At 53.1% G+C, this 14,190-nt stretch overlaps 1 protein-coding gene across 6 annotated transcripts; it reads left to right on the top strand.

The window, feature by feature from the left end:
* Window positions 1–25: 25 nt before the first annotated feature.
* Window positions 26–6,113, top strand: MAMSTR (MEF2 activating motif and SAP domain containing transcriptional regulator). 6 transcript variants are annotated; one of them, XM_055309866.1, is made up of 11 exons: window positions 26–837; window positions 966–1,003; window positions 1,342–1,425; window positions 2,588–2,626; window positions 3,461–3,642; window positions 3,820–4,004; window positions 4,295–4,397; window positions 4,602–4,796; window positions 5,040–5,231; window positions 5,308–5,362; window positions 5,548–6,113. In XM_055309866.1, exons 3-11 carry the CDS (start codon window positions 1,368–1,370, stop codon window positions 5,829–5,831), a joined length of 1,293 nt encoding a protein of 430 aa, XP_055165841.1. In that variant the 5' UTR covers window positions 26–837; window positions 966–1,003; window positions 1,342–1,367; the 3' UTR covers window positions 5,832–6,113. The 6 variants fall into 6 exon arrangements, 5 of the variants coding, with proteins under 5 accessions (XP_055165841.1, XP_055165840.1, XP_055165842.1 ...); XM_055309867.1 differs by having other exon boundaries at window positions 762–837; window positions 1,101–1,425; XM_055309868.1 differs by having other exon boundaries at window positions 791–837; window positions 1,281–1,425.
* The last annotated feature ends 8,077 nt before the right edge of the window (window positions 6,114–14,190 follow it).

Here is a 14,190-nt window from a genome sequence, read left to right on the forward strand (position 1 = left end):
AGAGCGTTGGGTTCTTGCCCAGTCCGAGGAGGTATTTATAGCTTCGGCCTCAGCTTGCCCTGCGGCTTGTAATCCAAACCCGGAGCCCTGGGGCCTCCCACGCATTTCAGGACAGAGCTCTAAGCTCGCTCTGCCAAATATCAGGCCCTCAGTCCTGCCAGTGGGGACCAGACTTCTCTCCCTCAGACCCAGGAGTCTGGGTTCCCAGAACCCATCTGCACATTTCTGCCTGTCGGGCACCCTGCGGAATCCCAACACCTCTTGTCCTTGTTCTGGCAACCCTCGTTTTCCACATCAGGAAGTCCGGGCCCCCAACCCACTCCTCCCTCAGACCCGGGAGTCCGGGTCCCCAAGTCCCCGCCTCCCTCAGACTCAGGAGTCCGGGGCTCCAGTTTGAACTTTCCACTCCCCTAAATCTGACTCCTGCTGCTGCGTCAGGGAAAAAATAAGCGACAGGTGGCACCTGCCCGCAGGGCCGGGTCGCGACCACCTGCTCCCGCTGCTCACTCGGAGCCCCTCTCCAGGCACCTGCTTCTGTCAGTCCGCGGGTGGCTGCCCCGCCCGACCCCGAGGCCCCAGGACGCGGAGGCGGAGCGACCTAGGGAACCCCGACGTTCGCCCCGCCCCAGTCCCTCCCAGCTTGTGCTCCTGCCCCTTCTCAGGGTCCCAGGCGGGGCTCCTGTCCGCCCCCCAACCCCGCGCCTCGTCCTCAGGCCCCAGGCACGCCCTCGAAAGGGGCGTCCTAGGCGCTCCCAGCTGGTGGGGCGGAGCCTGAGGCCTCCAGCCCAGACCAGGGACTCAACCCGCTCCGGAGCACCGCTGCGCTGAGCCCACCTGGTGAGAAGCCCCTGGGATGAGGGGTGGGGGGAGCCCACCTTAACTCCTCTGCACCTCTCTGGTCGCAGTCCCTTCCTCACAGACCAGGGTGGCTGACACCCACCCACCCACTCCCTTCTCAAATGCAGGTGGCAGAGACCCTTCCATTCCCCCAGGAACCTACCAGGTAGCTCTCCCCTCTTGATCAAGGGTGTTGGATTCTAGCCCCTTCGGAGTGTTGAGCTCTGTCCCTTCAGCCCCTTTTCCTTCCTCTCCTTTCACAGGCCCAGGGGTCTCCTTTCATAGATCCCAGTCTTTCCTCCTCCAGGCTCCAGGAATTGGGGCCCTCAAAGTCAGGAGTCCCCTCTCCCAGCCCTTCCTTCTTCAGGATCCAGAAGTTATGGCTCAAGGCCTCTCCTATTCCTAAGCCTCTGAGGCCCTTTCCCTGCTGCCTTCACACGCAGGGACAGCCTCCTGACCTCCACTCTGACCCTGCCTCCGGTGGGGGCCCTGTCCTCCCTTCAGTCCAGGTCTCCATCCCAGCCTTGGCAATGACTCTCGCAACTTCCTCTCAGCGCTCCCAAATCATTCGCTCCAAGTTCAGATCTGGTGAGAGGCTTCTCTCTGCATGTAGGGAAGGGGTCTTCTGGGGTCCTGGGATCAAATGCTCTTAACTCTGGCAGTGTGTATGGTGGGTGAGGCAGAGGGAGGGGGTCATGGGCCCCACAAGGCAGGTGTTTTCTGTGCAAAAGGTCACTTGTGTATAAAAGAGGCCCCAACAAATGGGTTCCATTTTGGTGACTCTGGGAGTGTGCAAATGGCCAATAATGCAATGTTCCTGTAAACAGAGAGGAGTGGGTGGCTAAGGTGGAGAATTAGGTACTGCCAAGGAACAGGGGCCTAAATTGATCTGTGTGCAAAATGGAGGAGTTCGCAGAGTGGGGATTTTGTTGTGAGCAATGTGGGAGTGCTGGTGAGGGGCCAGTGAGCTACCAAACCTTGGATGTGTCAAAGGTTGTATTTTAGGTCCTAAGGTGGACTGAGAGCGTGCAAGTGAGTGGCACTGGATGTCAGTCCCTGAAGGGCATATGAGTGTGCAAACAAGGATGCTCACGTGGCTGGGTCGGTGCAAAGACACCAGTGAGCAAAGTGTGCCAGAGAATGCATGCGAAATGTGCAAAGACAGAACCCCACTCCAGAACTGGAAGCCAAATCCTGAATGTGCAAATTAGTGTCAAGGTGGCTGAGTGGGTGCCAAGGCAGAGCGAGCCAAGGATGAAGTGTGTCAAAGGGTACAAGTGCATAAAAGTGCCATAGGTGCCAGAAGGAGAGCCCAAGGAAGTGTGTGTGCAGAGAGGGTGAGTGCAGGGAGGCCCAGGGGCACACAGAAGGAAGCAGACTCGTGGGCACTGGAGCACATGGACAAGAAGAGGTGAAGTACAAATGGGTGCGGCTGCCAAGATGAGGATCGTGCCTTGGGTGGGGTGGGCACACGCTGGGGAAGGGGGCAGGTGGAGCTGGGGGGCAGGGCTAGCCTCCTGCCTGCACACTGGCTGGCTCTTAGTCCCAGAACAGCTCTGGCATGGAGCAAGGAGCAGGCGGGAGGCCCGGGAAAGGGAACAGGCTGCTGGCCCACCCGCCTGCATGGGGTGTGTAAGGGGGCTGGGCACGCGTGTCCTGCCAACAACTGCAGCTCACACCGCCCGCCAGGCCAGGCTCCTGGACACTCCCTTCCCGCCTTTCTCCTCCCACCTCCCTCCTTCCTCCATAGTGCTCCAGCTTCGGATCCACAGGCGGTATCAGGACCCAAGTAAGTGTGGGGCCCTGACAGGGAGGGGGATGGAGGCCTGATACCCCTGGGGTACCCGGGAGGGCAGCTACAAGATATCCCACACTGGTTCCTGAGCCTCAGTCCCTATGCCAGGGATACACTGAAACCCTAGCCTGTCCTTTCCCGAGAACCCAAGAGTATGGGTCCCTGGCCACCCCACCCCTAAAAGCTCTGCTTGCTGCTCTGTGACTTCTCTCACTCCAATAAAATGCATGAATCCAGATCCTGTTTCTTTGGAGAAGACAGGCATCCCAGACTCCACACTTGGCACACATAAAGAATCTCAGGATGTGGCTTTCAGCTTCTCTCTCTCCTCAAGAACCAGGAGTGCTGGCCCCACCCCTGTCCCAGCAAAACTCCCCTCACCCCAAATCTGTGATCCTTAGCTACCACACCCCTAGGTGACTAAGGACAATCCCTGACCTTTTTTTTCCTTTTTTAAGATTTTATTTATTTATTCATGAGAGACACACACACACAGAGGCAGGGTCATAGGCAGAGGGAGAAGCAGGCTCCCTGTGGGGAGCCTGATTGGGGACTTGATCCCAGGACCCCCAGGATCACGACCTGAGCGAAAGGCAAATGCTCAACCACTGAGCCACCCAGATGCCCCAATTCCTGCCTTTCTTTAGAATAGAAAAGGCTGGAACCTTTGCCCTGAGATCCAGGAACCTGGGCACTCAGCTGCTACCACTGGGGTTTCCCTCCCTGGGCCTGCCCTCCCACATGGGGGGGGGCAGTGATGGGCTGAGGCCTCCAGGGCCCTCCTTCCCACACAGCCTTGCTCCTGTCTGTCTGGCTTGCTGTCTACAGGCCTCTCAGGGTCCTTCACCACCTCTCCAGTCTTGGATCCAGACCCGTGGGTCTCAACCACAGGCCCCGCTCTGGCCCCCAGAGCCCCGGCCCCAGTCTCGCCCTCGGGCCTCACCCCTTTCCTCCTCAGCCCTGGGGACCTGCTCCCTGAATCAGAATACGGCACTTGGAGGTCCCTGAAGGTGAGTCTCCATCGAGTGAGAAGTACCCCAGAGTCTAGCATTGGTCGTCCTTGCTGCTGCCCTTTCTGCTCCTTTTAATGATGGTGGCAAGGTGACACCATACTTTGCATGAGGCTCTGGGGCAGGAGAGTGGGGACAGAGCTGAAGCTCCATATGACATCACACCTGCTTTTTCAGGAGTCTCCCAAGATCTCCCAACACTGGAGAAAGCCCAAGCCAAAGGGGAACTTGACATATCACCAGTACATACCCCCAGGGCGGAGACAAGGGTCCAGGGTAGACCCCCCGGCCAAAGAGTTGGCCCTGGGTCCCCCTGGACCACCTCTGTGGGAAGGGACAAACTCACAGCAGCCACCTCCCAGGTATGATCCCTGTTTTTGTTCCCTGGGGGGAAATTCAGACCCCGGTGCACCCTCCTCCCTCAAACCGAGTCCAAGAGCAGGGGGACTCCAGCCCCCAACCCGTTCCTCCCCTAGAAGACAGCCTCTGGTTCCTCCTGTCCTGTGCACAGGAATTAGCCTCTTCGGAGACCCAGGGGTCTGGACCCTCTCCTCCCTTTTCACAAGCCCCTGCCGCGTTTGAGAACCTGGGGACGCCCCGCCTCTCTCCTCCCCCTCTAACCGTGGTTCCCCTCCCCCACGACTACCGCCAGGATGAAGCCCACTGCCCTCACTCCCTCCCCACCTGGAGTCCCCCGCCCCTCACCCCCTCCACACAAGCTGGAACTTCAGACCCTTAAACTGGAGGAGCTGACGGTGAGCGAGCATGGGGGGTAACGTCCCAGGCTGGCCCTCCCCTCGGTGGGTACCCATGAGTCTAACCCCGCAGCCTCTGCCCCATCAGGGACCCAGGAGCCCGGCTCCCCAGTGCCTCCCCTCGCGGCTTCCAAATGTCTATCCCCAGCTCCTGCCTGCGGCCCGGAGCCCTCCCAGCAAGGCCTCTCCCCCCAACCCGCCCAGGTCTCAGAGCTCCGGCAGCAGCTGCGCCTGCAGGGCCTCCCGGTGTCTGGGACTAAGTCGATGCTCCTGGAGCGCATGCGCGGCGGCGCCCTGCCCCGCGAGCGGCCGAAGCCGCGGCGCGAGGACGGTCCCGCGGGTGCTCCCTGGCCGCGCCTCAGGCCCAAGGCTCTGGGAGCCGTCCGGCGGCAGGGCTCGGTGAGGGCGGGGCTACGCGCGTGTGGACCAGTGAGGAGAAGACAAAGCGGGACGGGGCGGGAAGTCGAAAGAAGACTAGCCAATGGGGTGTGGGGGGCGTGGTTAAGAGCAAAATGGGAGGATCCAAGGGAAGAGAAGCCAATGAGAATACAGGGCGGCACCGAGGGCGGGCCGGGAAGGGGCCAAGGGGTGGGGTTGCGCCCGGTGGGCGTGGCTTATGGGAGCTCCTCTGTGCGGTTCTAGCTCAAGCGGAGCCCAAATTCTTGCGCTCCGCCTCCTGCACGTGCCGCGGAAACCCCTGCGACTTCTCCGGCTCCCGCTCCGGCTCCTGCTCCCGCTGCGGCTGCGGCTCCCGCACCGACCCCTTCCTCAGCACCGGCCGCAGCGGCCCTGACACTGGAGGAGGAGCTGCAGGAAGCCATCCGCCGGGCGCAGGTGCGTGGGGGCGGGCAAGGGGTCTCGGTCAGGATGGGGCGGGATCCTGGCTCACGCAGCTTCTGCCTGTCCGCAGTTGCTTCCGAACCGCGGCATTGATGACATCCTGGAGGATCAAGTGGAGCCTGAGGGTAAGAGTCGAACTTCTAGACTGAGGTTCTGGAGTTCTAGTCCAAGAGAGGAAGGGGTTGGGGTCTGAAGTCTTGGGTTGCAGGGAGGAGTGGGCTGGGGACTTAGATTTCTGGAAACGAGGAATAACGGAGTGAGGTGCGGGTCTCTGCCTTCCTAAGCTCACACTCCATTCCTTTTCCTGCAGACCCGCTGCCCCCCATTCCCTTGGACTTCCCCGGCTCCTTCGACGTGCTGTCCCCCTCCCCGGACTCTGAAGGCCTCTCATCTGTCTTCTCTTCCTCACTCCCATCCCCCACAAACTCCCCGTCCCTCTCTCCCAGGGGCCCCACAGACTCCTTGGACTGGCTGGAGGCTCTGAGTGGGGGTCCCCTGCTAGGCTGTGGCCCCCCAGCCCCCAGCATCTTCTCTGCTGACTTATCGGACTCCAGTGGCAAGCGGCTGTGGGACCTGCTGGAGGATCCATGGTGATGGATTCTGGGGTTTCCAGGGACGGACAGCTGGTGGGGGTAGGAAGGTCACAGAGACAGACTTCCCAGGGAGAGGTTGGGACAACCGGCAGAGCCCCTCCCACCACCGACACAGAATCAGAGATGACTCTCCTCCCCACCTGGCCCCTGAACTGCTGCTGACATGCCAACCGCCTGACTCTTGCCTGCCTGACCTCCATATGATCCCCTCGGTAGCTGTGTGGTTGGGGGCAGGGAGGTGTCACTTGCTGCTGGCCAGGGCAAACAAGCTGCTTACTGCTTCCTTCGGAGACCTCTTGGATGTCTTTGTTCCCACCTTCTTCTCTCCCATGCCACCAACTAGATGGGAGTCTGGAAGGTGGTCTGTGTTTTTTGTATGTAGGAGAGGGTCAGGGAAGAGTGGAGAGGGAGAATAGGGAGCCAGAGCCTTGGCTTCTGGTTGGAAGAGAGAATATCAGAAACGCTGCTATGTCTGAGGTCAGATTCTCTTGGAAGCAGAGCCCGAGACAAAAATCACATGCCCATGATTTTCTAAAGAAATGCTCCAAGGGGATCCCTGGGTGGCGCAGCGGTTTGGCCCCTGCCTTTGGCCCACGGCGCGATCCTGGAGACTCGGGATCGAATCCCACGTCGGGCTCCCGGTGCATGGAGCCTGCTTCTCCCTCTGCCTGTGTCTCTGCCTCTCTCTCTCTCTCTGTGTGACTATCATAAATAAATTAAAAAAATTAAAAAAAAAAAAGAAATGCTCCAAGGAGATACCAAAAAGGAGCAGAGGAAACCGGACAGTGAAGGGGAAGACTAGCAAGCGTATAACTTCAGGTGAGGTCCCAATCTCTCCGAGATTCTGTGGGGAGCTCTGGAGGATAAATTAAGTTGCAGACTTTCCTGCCCTGAGGCAAAGGGAGCTAGGCTTTTGAGGCAGACTGAGATCCCTGTTTGGGTTTTCTATTGCTGAATAACAAGCTTCCCCCAAAGTTAGAGTCATTTTTCTCTTTCTTTTATTTTAGATTTTATTTATTTATTCATGAAAGACACAGAGAGAGAGGCAGAGACATAGGCAGAAGAAGTAGGCTCCCTGCGGGGAGCCCTATGCAGGACTCCATCCCAGGACCCTGGGATCACAACCTGAGCTGAAGGCAGACACTCAACCACTGAGCCCCCCAGGCATCCCCAAAGTTAGAGTCTTTTTTTTTTTAATTTTTATTTATTTATGATAGTCACACACATACAGAGAGAGAGAGGCAGAGACATAGGCAGAGGGAGAAGCAGGCTCCATGCACCGGGAGCCTGATGTGGGATTCGATCCCGGGTCTCCAGGATCGCGCCCTGGGCCAAAGGCAGGTGCCAAACCGCTGCGCCACCCAGGGATCCCCCAAAGTTAGAGTCTTAAAATAATAACTGTTTGTGATCACTCACAATTTCATGGGCTGACTGGCTCAGCAAGGCAATTCTGAGGCACCATATGACCAGGGCTGTAGCCATTTTAGGGTCCAACTGGGCTGGAAAATCCAAGATGGCTCAGACATGTCTAGCACCTTGCCAGGAATGGCCAGTAGGCTGGAGTCAGCTCGGCTGTAGGACATCTGGACTCCTGTTTATCTCTGAGTGGCCTCAGGGCTCCCCCTCTCCACGTGGTCTCTCCAGCAGGGTACCTGGACTCCCTACATGGTAGCTCAGGGTCCTCCAAAGTGAGTATTACTCGTGGGGGAAACAGAAGCTGCCAGTCTCATAAAGACTGAGCACAGAAATGGCCCAGTGTCACCTTCAGCACATTCCATTGGCTAATTCAAGTCAGGCTGGCTGATTATGGGAGGGGACTATGCTGATTTATGAACGTTGGGGGCATGGTCATTGGGGACCATATTTGGAGACTCCACTATCCCCCTCTCCTCATCAGTTTTGGGCCATGGGTCATGAGGACAGAGGGGGATATAGACTCCCAGGTACCTTGAACCCCACGGCAGTCCTGGGAAGAAGGTCCCAGAGTAGGCCATTAGCAGCAAAGTCTTGCAAAATGTAGGTTTTATTGTTATTCAGGTGTGGGGAAGCCAAGGATCAGATTGAAAAGATCCTTTGTTGGGATGCCTGGGTGGCTCAGTTGGTTATGAGTCTAGTGCCTGACTTGTGATCTCAGCTCAAGTCTCCATCTCAGGGTCATGAGTTCAAGTCCCTTGTTGGGCTCCACACTGGGCATGTAGCCTACTTTAAAAAAAAAAAAAAGTTTGTTATTCTTACAGATCCCCAAAGAAGGGGGTGTGTCAGGCACTTGAGGGAAGTGCCCAGGTCCTCAGGAGGCCCAAGGGGAAGGTGGAGCTCTGGGCAAGAGACTATTGTGGTTTCTCAGGGAAGGAACAGGGGAGGCAGGGTAAGGAACAGTGGGCTGGCTCTGGGGTGTCGGGGTTGTCCCTAGATGTCTGGAATGTGGTCCTGGGGTGCTTAGGCAAAGGGATAGTGGCCCAGAGTCTAAGAGCTCATAAAGGGGGTCTGGGCTCTGGATTGGTTGGTTTGCATGTGCAAGGCATGCTCCTGACTGAGTCCTTGATCATCTCTGGGAATTGGCTGCCCCTGGGAAGGGCAGTCCCTCAGACATCAAAGCACATGCGGGAAATAAAAAGCCATAATGAACGCATAGAACACACAGATGAGAGCCTGGGTATACAGAGCCTGGGAGAGGGTTTAGGTGGAAAAGGACCTCAAATCAGTGACCGGTGACCGGACCCAGAGCCAGTGACTTCCCCTTGTCTGGCTGTCCATTTTCTCACGTGTCCTTACAGCCCAGTGTGGATGAAATACTGTACTCACTGAGACTTCCTATGAGCTGGACCTGGCATGGGAGACATGCTGGCAAATATGAATCACCATTATTAGCTGCTGATCCATGATTATTCTAGGTCTCCGATGTTGTAAACCCTGGCGGACATTAGAGATTCACAACAGAACAGGCAAGGGAACAAGAGCACTTTACCACGAGGCAAAGGCAATCGGGTAGGATTTGTCACCCTCACTTTGCCCATGAGATTGTGGAAGACCAGAGGTGTGGGGAGCAGTGTGCCCAGTGCCACACAGATGAAAGGTGTTGGAGAGGCACTTTAAGTCAGGTTCATGAGTCCAGCTTGTGCCCTTGGAGTTGAAGAAATAGAGCCTTGGTCTCTGCTCTGGTGAAGCTCAGACATTTGTACAAATAGAGTTCCAGTGTATGGTGATGAGTGTTTTCACAGCAAAGGGGCTGTAACTCCTAGAAAGTACCAGAAGCCGTGGGGAACAGACAGGGTGGTCAGAGGAGTTGCCTGGGGGAACCTTGTGAGGTCAAGACTGTGCAGAATTTGGGGCTGGAGGCCTGTAGCAGCTGGGGCCTGTGGGGGCCTTCTTCTCAAGCTGAAAATTGGTCCTCAAGGGGCGCCATCAGCCCTGGAAAGATTAGGAAGGGGTGTGGTGAGGCCTCGGTCTATCTCCATCTCTGCCTGACTCTGAGCTTGTGACTCTCTGTTTCCATCTCTCCTGTGTCCAGAGGAGGGCAATCCCAGAGGGACTCAGGGCTAGTGGGGAGCGGGTAAGGAATTCTCTGGTAGGTGGAGATTTGAAAGACATGCACAGGCTTGGGTCTTGGGTCGAGTGTGCACGTTTGAACCCAGAGACAGAAGAGCTTGGACCCTACATTCCCCACCTGTCACCCAACCCTTCTCCAGACATTCCGGTTGCTCCCTCCTGCCCCCAGGGAGAGGGCTGGGTTGCCCCCCAAGGTCTGGACCACAGTGGAGGCACAGGAAGATGGGGAGAGCAGCCCCAGGGGAGACCCAGTGCCATGTTGCCATCCCCTGAGCTCAGCAGACACATGTGAGAGACCTAGAATATATTTGACAAATTACCCAAATTTTCAATTCATTTGATAGACGTATTCTCGAGAAGGATACATTGAGTAGACTGGATAATATATTTTATTCGTTTTTCTCTTTCTCCTCCTCCCCTTCCCCTTTCTGCTCCTCCCTCCCTCCCTCCCTCCCTGTGTTACCACATACCTAGTCTGCTGCTTCCAATCACTGACTTCCATTCGGCATTTTACCTCCACCTATTTTCCCTCTACGCACACCTTGGGGGGATGACCCCCTAGCATCCAACTCCACCAGCCATCCCAAGACCATCACCATCCATCACCACCACCACCACCATCATCATCATCGAGCACAGCCCTGTACAGAGCATGAAAGGATTTCCCTGGGAAACACCCCCAGGAGTGGATGATGCAGGGGCAGGTGCCACAGTGGCTGAGAGTTTCATCTCTGGGGCCAGATCGATCTAGGTGGACTCATCTCTCCATCACTCTACGTGGCCTATAGCGACCAATTTAACCTCCCTGGCCTTAGTATTCTCATCTTTATGATGGGGACAAGAGCACTAGTTCTTTCTCCTTGGGGTTGACTGAGAAATAAATGAGTTAATGTATGCAGATCACTTAGAACCATGCCTGGCATAGGACAGGTCCACATTAGGTTGTAGCAGTTGTCATTGACCCCTGGAAAGGATTGACTTCCACTCCTCTGTTGCGTGGCTGCACCCATGTGTGGTGCCAAACCTGCGTTCAGACTTTGAGCCCAGCCCTTACCTGGCAGGGGACCCCAGACAAGCCCTTTCTCCTCTCTGCCCTCATAGAAGGCCTCACTCCTATGTATTTTCTCAAGAGAAATGATAACTTGTGGGTTTTTGTTGTTTTGTTTTTTGTTTGTTTTTTTAGCTTGTATTTATTTATTCATGAGAGACACACAGAGAGAGGCAGAGACACAGGCAGAAGGAGAAGCAGGCTCCATGCAGGTAGCCTGACGCAGGACTCGATCCCAGGTCTCCAGGATCATGCCCTGAGCCAAACACAGACGCTCAACCACTGAGCCAGCCAGGTGCCCTAATAACCTATGTTTACACAGAGATTTATACACCAGTGTTGATAACAGCATTATTCACTATAGCCCCAAACTGGAAATAACCTGAGTACACATCAAATAAAGACACAGATTGACGACCCGTGGCACATCTGCACAGTGGAGTACTTCTCAGCGGTGAAAAGACTGGAAGTGATTGATTCCTGCAAGAATGTAGAGGAATCTCAGAAACATGATGAGAAATGAGAGAAACATGATGAGAAATGAGAGAAACATTATGATTCTTTAAAAATTAGGAGAGCATCACCATTGAAAGAAACTCCATACCCATTAGCAATCACTGCCCATTTTTTTCCTCAAACCTCCCTTCCCTCTCCCTCGGCTTCCACTGATCAGTAGTCTCTATGGATTTGCCTACTCTGACGTTTCCTATAAATGAGATTATATGTGGCCCATTGTATGTGGCTTCTTTCACGCGGCATGATGTTTTCATGCTGCTACGGGTTGTAGCAGTTGTTGGCACTTTGCTTTTCACAGATGAATAATATTCCATCGTATGGATCCGCCTCATTTTGTTTATCCCTTCATACGCTTGAGTTGCTGTGTGGTTTGGGCTGTCATGATCAGTGCAGCTGTGAAGTGGGTGAATATTATTTAGAAATTGTATTTTCAGGGCACCTGGGTGGCTCAGCAGTTGGGCATCTGCCTTTGGCTCAAGGTGTGATCCCAGGGTTCTAGGATCGAGTCCCACATCAGGGTCGCCGCAGGGAGCCTGCTTCTCCCTCTGCCTGTGTCTCTGCTTCTCTCTCTGTGTCTCTCATGAATAAATAAATAAATACAATCTTAAAAAAAAAAGAAATTTTATTTCAGTAAAGCTAGAGCATAAAGACCAGGCGGGGGATCCCTGGGTGGCGCAGTGGTTTAGCGCCTGCCTTTGGCCCGTGGCGTGATCCTGGAGACCCGGGATCGAATCCCACGTCGGGCTCCCGGTGCATGGAGCCTGCTTCTCCCTCTGCCTGTGTCTCTGCCTCTCTCTCTCTCTCTCTCTGACTATCATAAATAAATAAATAAATAAATAGCCTCTGCTTTAAAAAAAAAAAAAAAAAAGACCAGGCGGAACTACACTGTTTTGTTTAGACACATTCAGAGATGGTAAAAGGGTAAAGAAAGGTAGGAATCAAAAAAAAAAAAAAAAAAAAAAAGAAAGAAAAAAGAAAAGAAAAGAAAAAGAAAAAGAAAAAGAAAAAAGAAAGAAAGGAATCTGCAAACAAAAGTGAGAGTCAACATAACTGCACTGTGGAGAGAGAGGCTTTCTCGGTGATTCTGGATCCTGACAGCATCCTGGGTATACAGTAAGGGGTTAACTCAACTAACTTGGAGTGCTCAAACCCTGCACATTCCAAAGAAAGGACCAACCCTGACCGGCTCCCAGGACATAACCTCTGGAGTTCTTGGACTATTTTGGCTGATAGGGCTTGGGCTACACCCGATTGTCTATGCCCCAGGGGGACCGATGGTGGAGCCCTTTGGCCCCATGGTGTCAGCTTGACCTTGGGAGGAGCTGGAGACTGAGTAGTCAGCCCAGGTGCTCTCCAAAGAAAATATTCTCAGGTATGCATAAAGATTTCCTGCACTAGGGGCACCTGGGTGGCTCAGTGGTTGAGTATCTGCCTTTGGCTCAGGTCATGATCCTGGGGTCCAGGATCGAGTCCCACATCGGGCTCCCTGCAGGGAGCCTGCATCTCCCTCTGCCTATGTCTCTGCCTCTCTCTATGTCTCTCTCATGAATAAAAAAATAAAATCTTAAAAAAAAAAAAAGATTTCCTGCACTATAGCCAATAGTGATGAATACAAGGACATTCTCCGTAGCATTATTTGTAGTAGAAAAAAAAAAAAGAACCACAAAAATACCTTTAGTTGGAGTATGTATATATCATAATCAATGTCTACAATGGAATCTCTTGCAACTATCAAAGAGATCCAGAAAGATGTTTACTGCATAAAAGACCAATAAAGGAAAAGCAACTTGCTGAAGTTTGCTTAATTCCATATTTGCAAGAGATAAAAAAGATGAATAAACTTTATATTTATTGATTTTATTTTTAAAGATTTTATTTATTTATTCATGAGAGAGAGAGAGAAAGAGAGAGAGAGGCAGAGGGAGAAGCAGGCTCCATGCAGGGAGCCCGACGTAGGACTCTATCCCGGGTCTCCCGGATCACACTCTGGGCTGAAGGGGGCGCTAAACCGCTGAGCCACCGGCGCTGCCCAGATTTATTGGTTTTAAAGTTAAGGTTTAGTAAAGGCGCCTGGTTGGCTCAGTCGGTGGAGCATGCGACTCTTGATAATGGATGGTGAGTTCGAACACCGTAGGGATGACTTAAATAAAAATTTAATTTAAAAAACCCTACAAAAAAAGCATTTAAGGTTTAAATTTATGTTGTTTTTCTTTTAAAGGCTTGCTTTCCCCCCCCAGATGGCTCGTTATTTGTTAAGAATCCATCTTTTCGCCACTACTTTGCAGTGCTACCCTCAACATATGTTAAATTACCAAATGGGTTTCTGTCTATTTCCGACATTTCTAGGCAGTGACTTGATTTTCCATATGCTAGGATCACATTGGTTTTATTTATTGAGGATTTTTTAAAGACTTTATTTATTTATTTAAATAATAATTTAAATGAGAACACAAGTGAGCCAGAGCAGGAGCAGGGGGGAAGGGCAGAGGGAGAAGCATATGCCCTGCTGAGCCCGGGGCCCCACAAGGGGCTCCATCCCAGGATCCCCGGGATCACGACCCAAGCCGAAGGCAGACGCTCAACCAACTGAGCCACTCAGGTGCCCCTATTTATTGAGGGTTAACATTATTTTAAAACATCTGTTTTAATCTAGAATCTGTCCTCCTCAGCACTCTTTCCTTTTGGAATATTTACAGTAGTTATTCTATTGCTTAACTTGTTTGTTTTTTGGTCTAAAAAGAAGTTTCTGGCCCTAAAATAAAAACATGGGAGTCCCTTTATATACAGTATATGAAACCATGAAATTCTCCAGGGAGAACAAGGGGCCAGGGACAGAACCCTAGGGAGTGCCAGTACTTGAACATAATTTTCATTATGTTCAATTATGAGCCCAACATTAGGCTCTCTGCTTAGTGGGGAGCCTGCTTCTCTCTCTCTGCCTCCTGCTCTATCTACTTGTGCTCTCTGTCAAATAAATCAATAAAAGCTTTTAAAAAATAAGATCATAAATATCTGAAGCATATGGACCAGATTAGTTTTACTCTGTCTGCAATTGATTTTAGAAAATCTGGAGAATGGAAAAAAAAAACGAACAGAAAAGCAGCAGCTAGCATTCTACTGAAGTTTGGTTAAGTGAAGAAACTCCACAAAGCCACCAGAAACAACTCTCCACTTCCCTACTTTCTGAGGTGCTACAGTGGTTTCCAGGGCCACTGTAGCAAAGCACCCCAAACTCAGTGGCTTCAACAAC

This window comes from Nyctereutes procyonoides, unplaced genomic scaffold (assembly GCF_905146905.1).
Source record: "Nyctereutes procyonoides isolate TBG_1078 unplaced genomic scaffold, NYPRO_anot_genome, whole genome shotgun sequence".
NCBI classification, from domain to species: Eukaryota; Metazoa; Chordata; class Mammalia; order Carnivora; family Canidae; genus Nyctereutes; species Nyctereutes procyonoides.

What these genes read in the sequence shown, in the direction of transcription:
- MAMSTR (XM_055309864.1), top strand. Translation starts at nt 2,461, where the DNA reads ATGGGGTGTGTAAGGGGGCTGGGCACGCGTGTCCTGCCAACAACTGCA. An exon ending in GCACTTGGAGGTCCCTGAAG is followed by an intron (nt 3,643 to 3,819) that starts GTGAGTCTCCAT and finishes CTGCTTTTTCAG; the next exon opens with GAGTCTCCCAAGATCTCCCA. An exon ending in TCACAGCAGCCACCTCCCAG is followed by an intron (nt 4,005 to 4,294) that starts GTATGATCCCTG and finishes GACTACCGCCAG; the next exon opens with GATGAAGCCCACTGCCCTCA.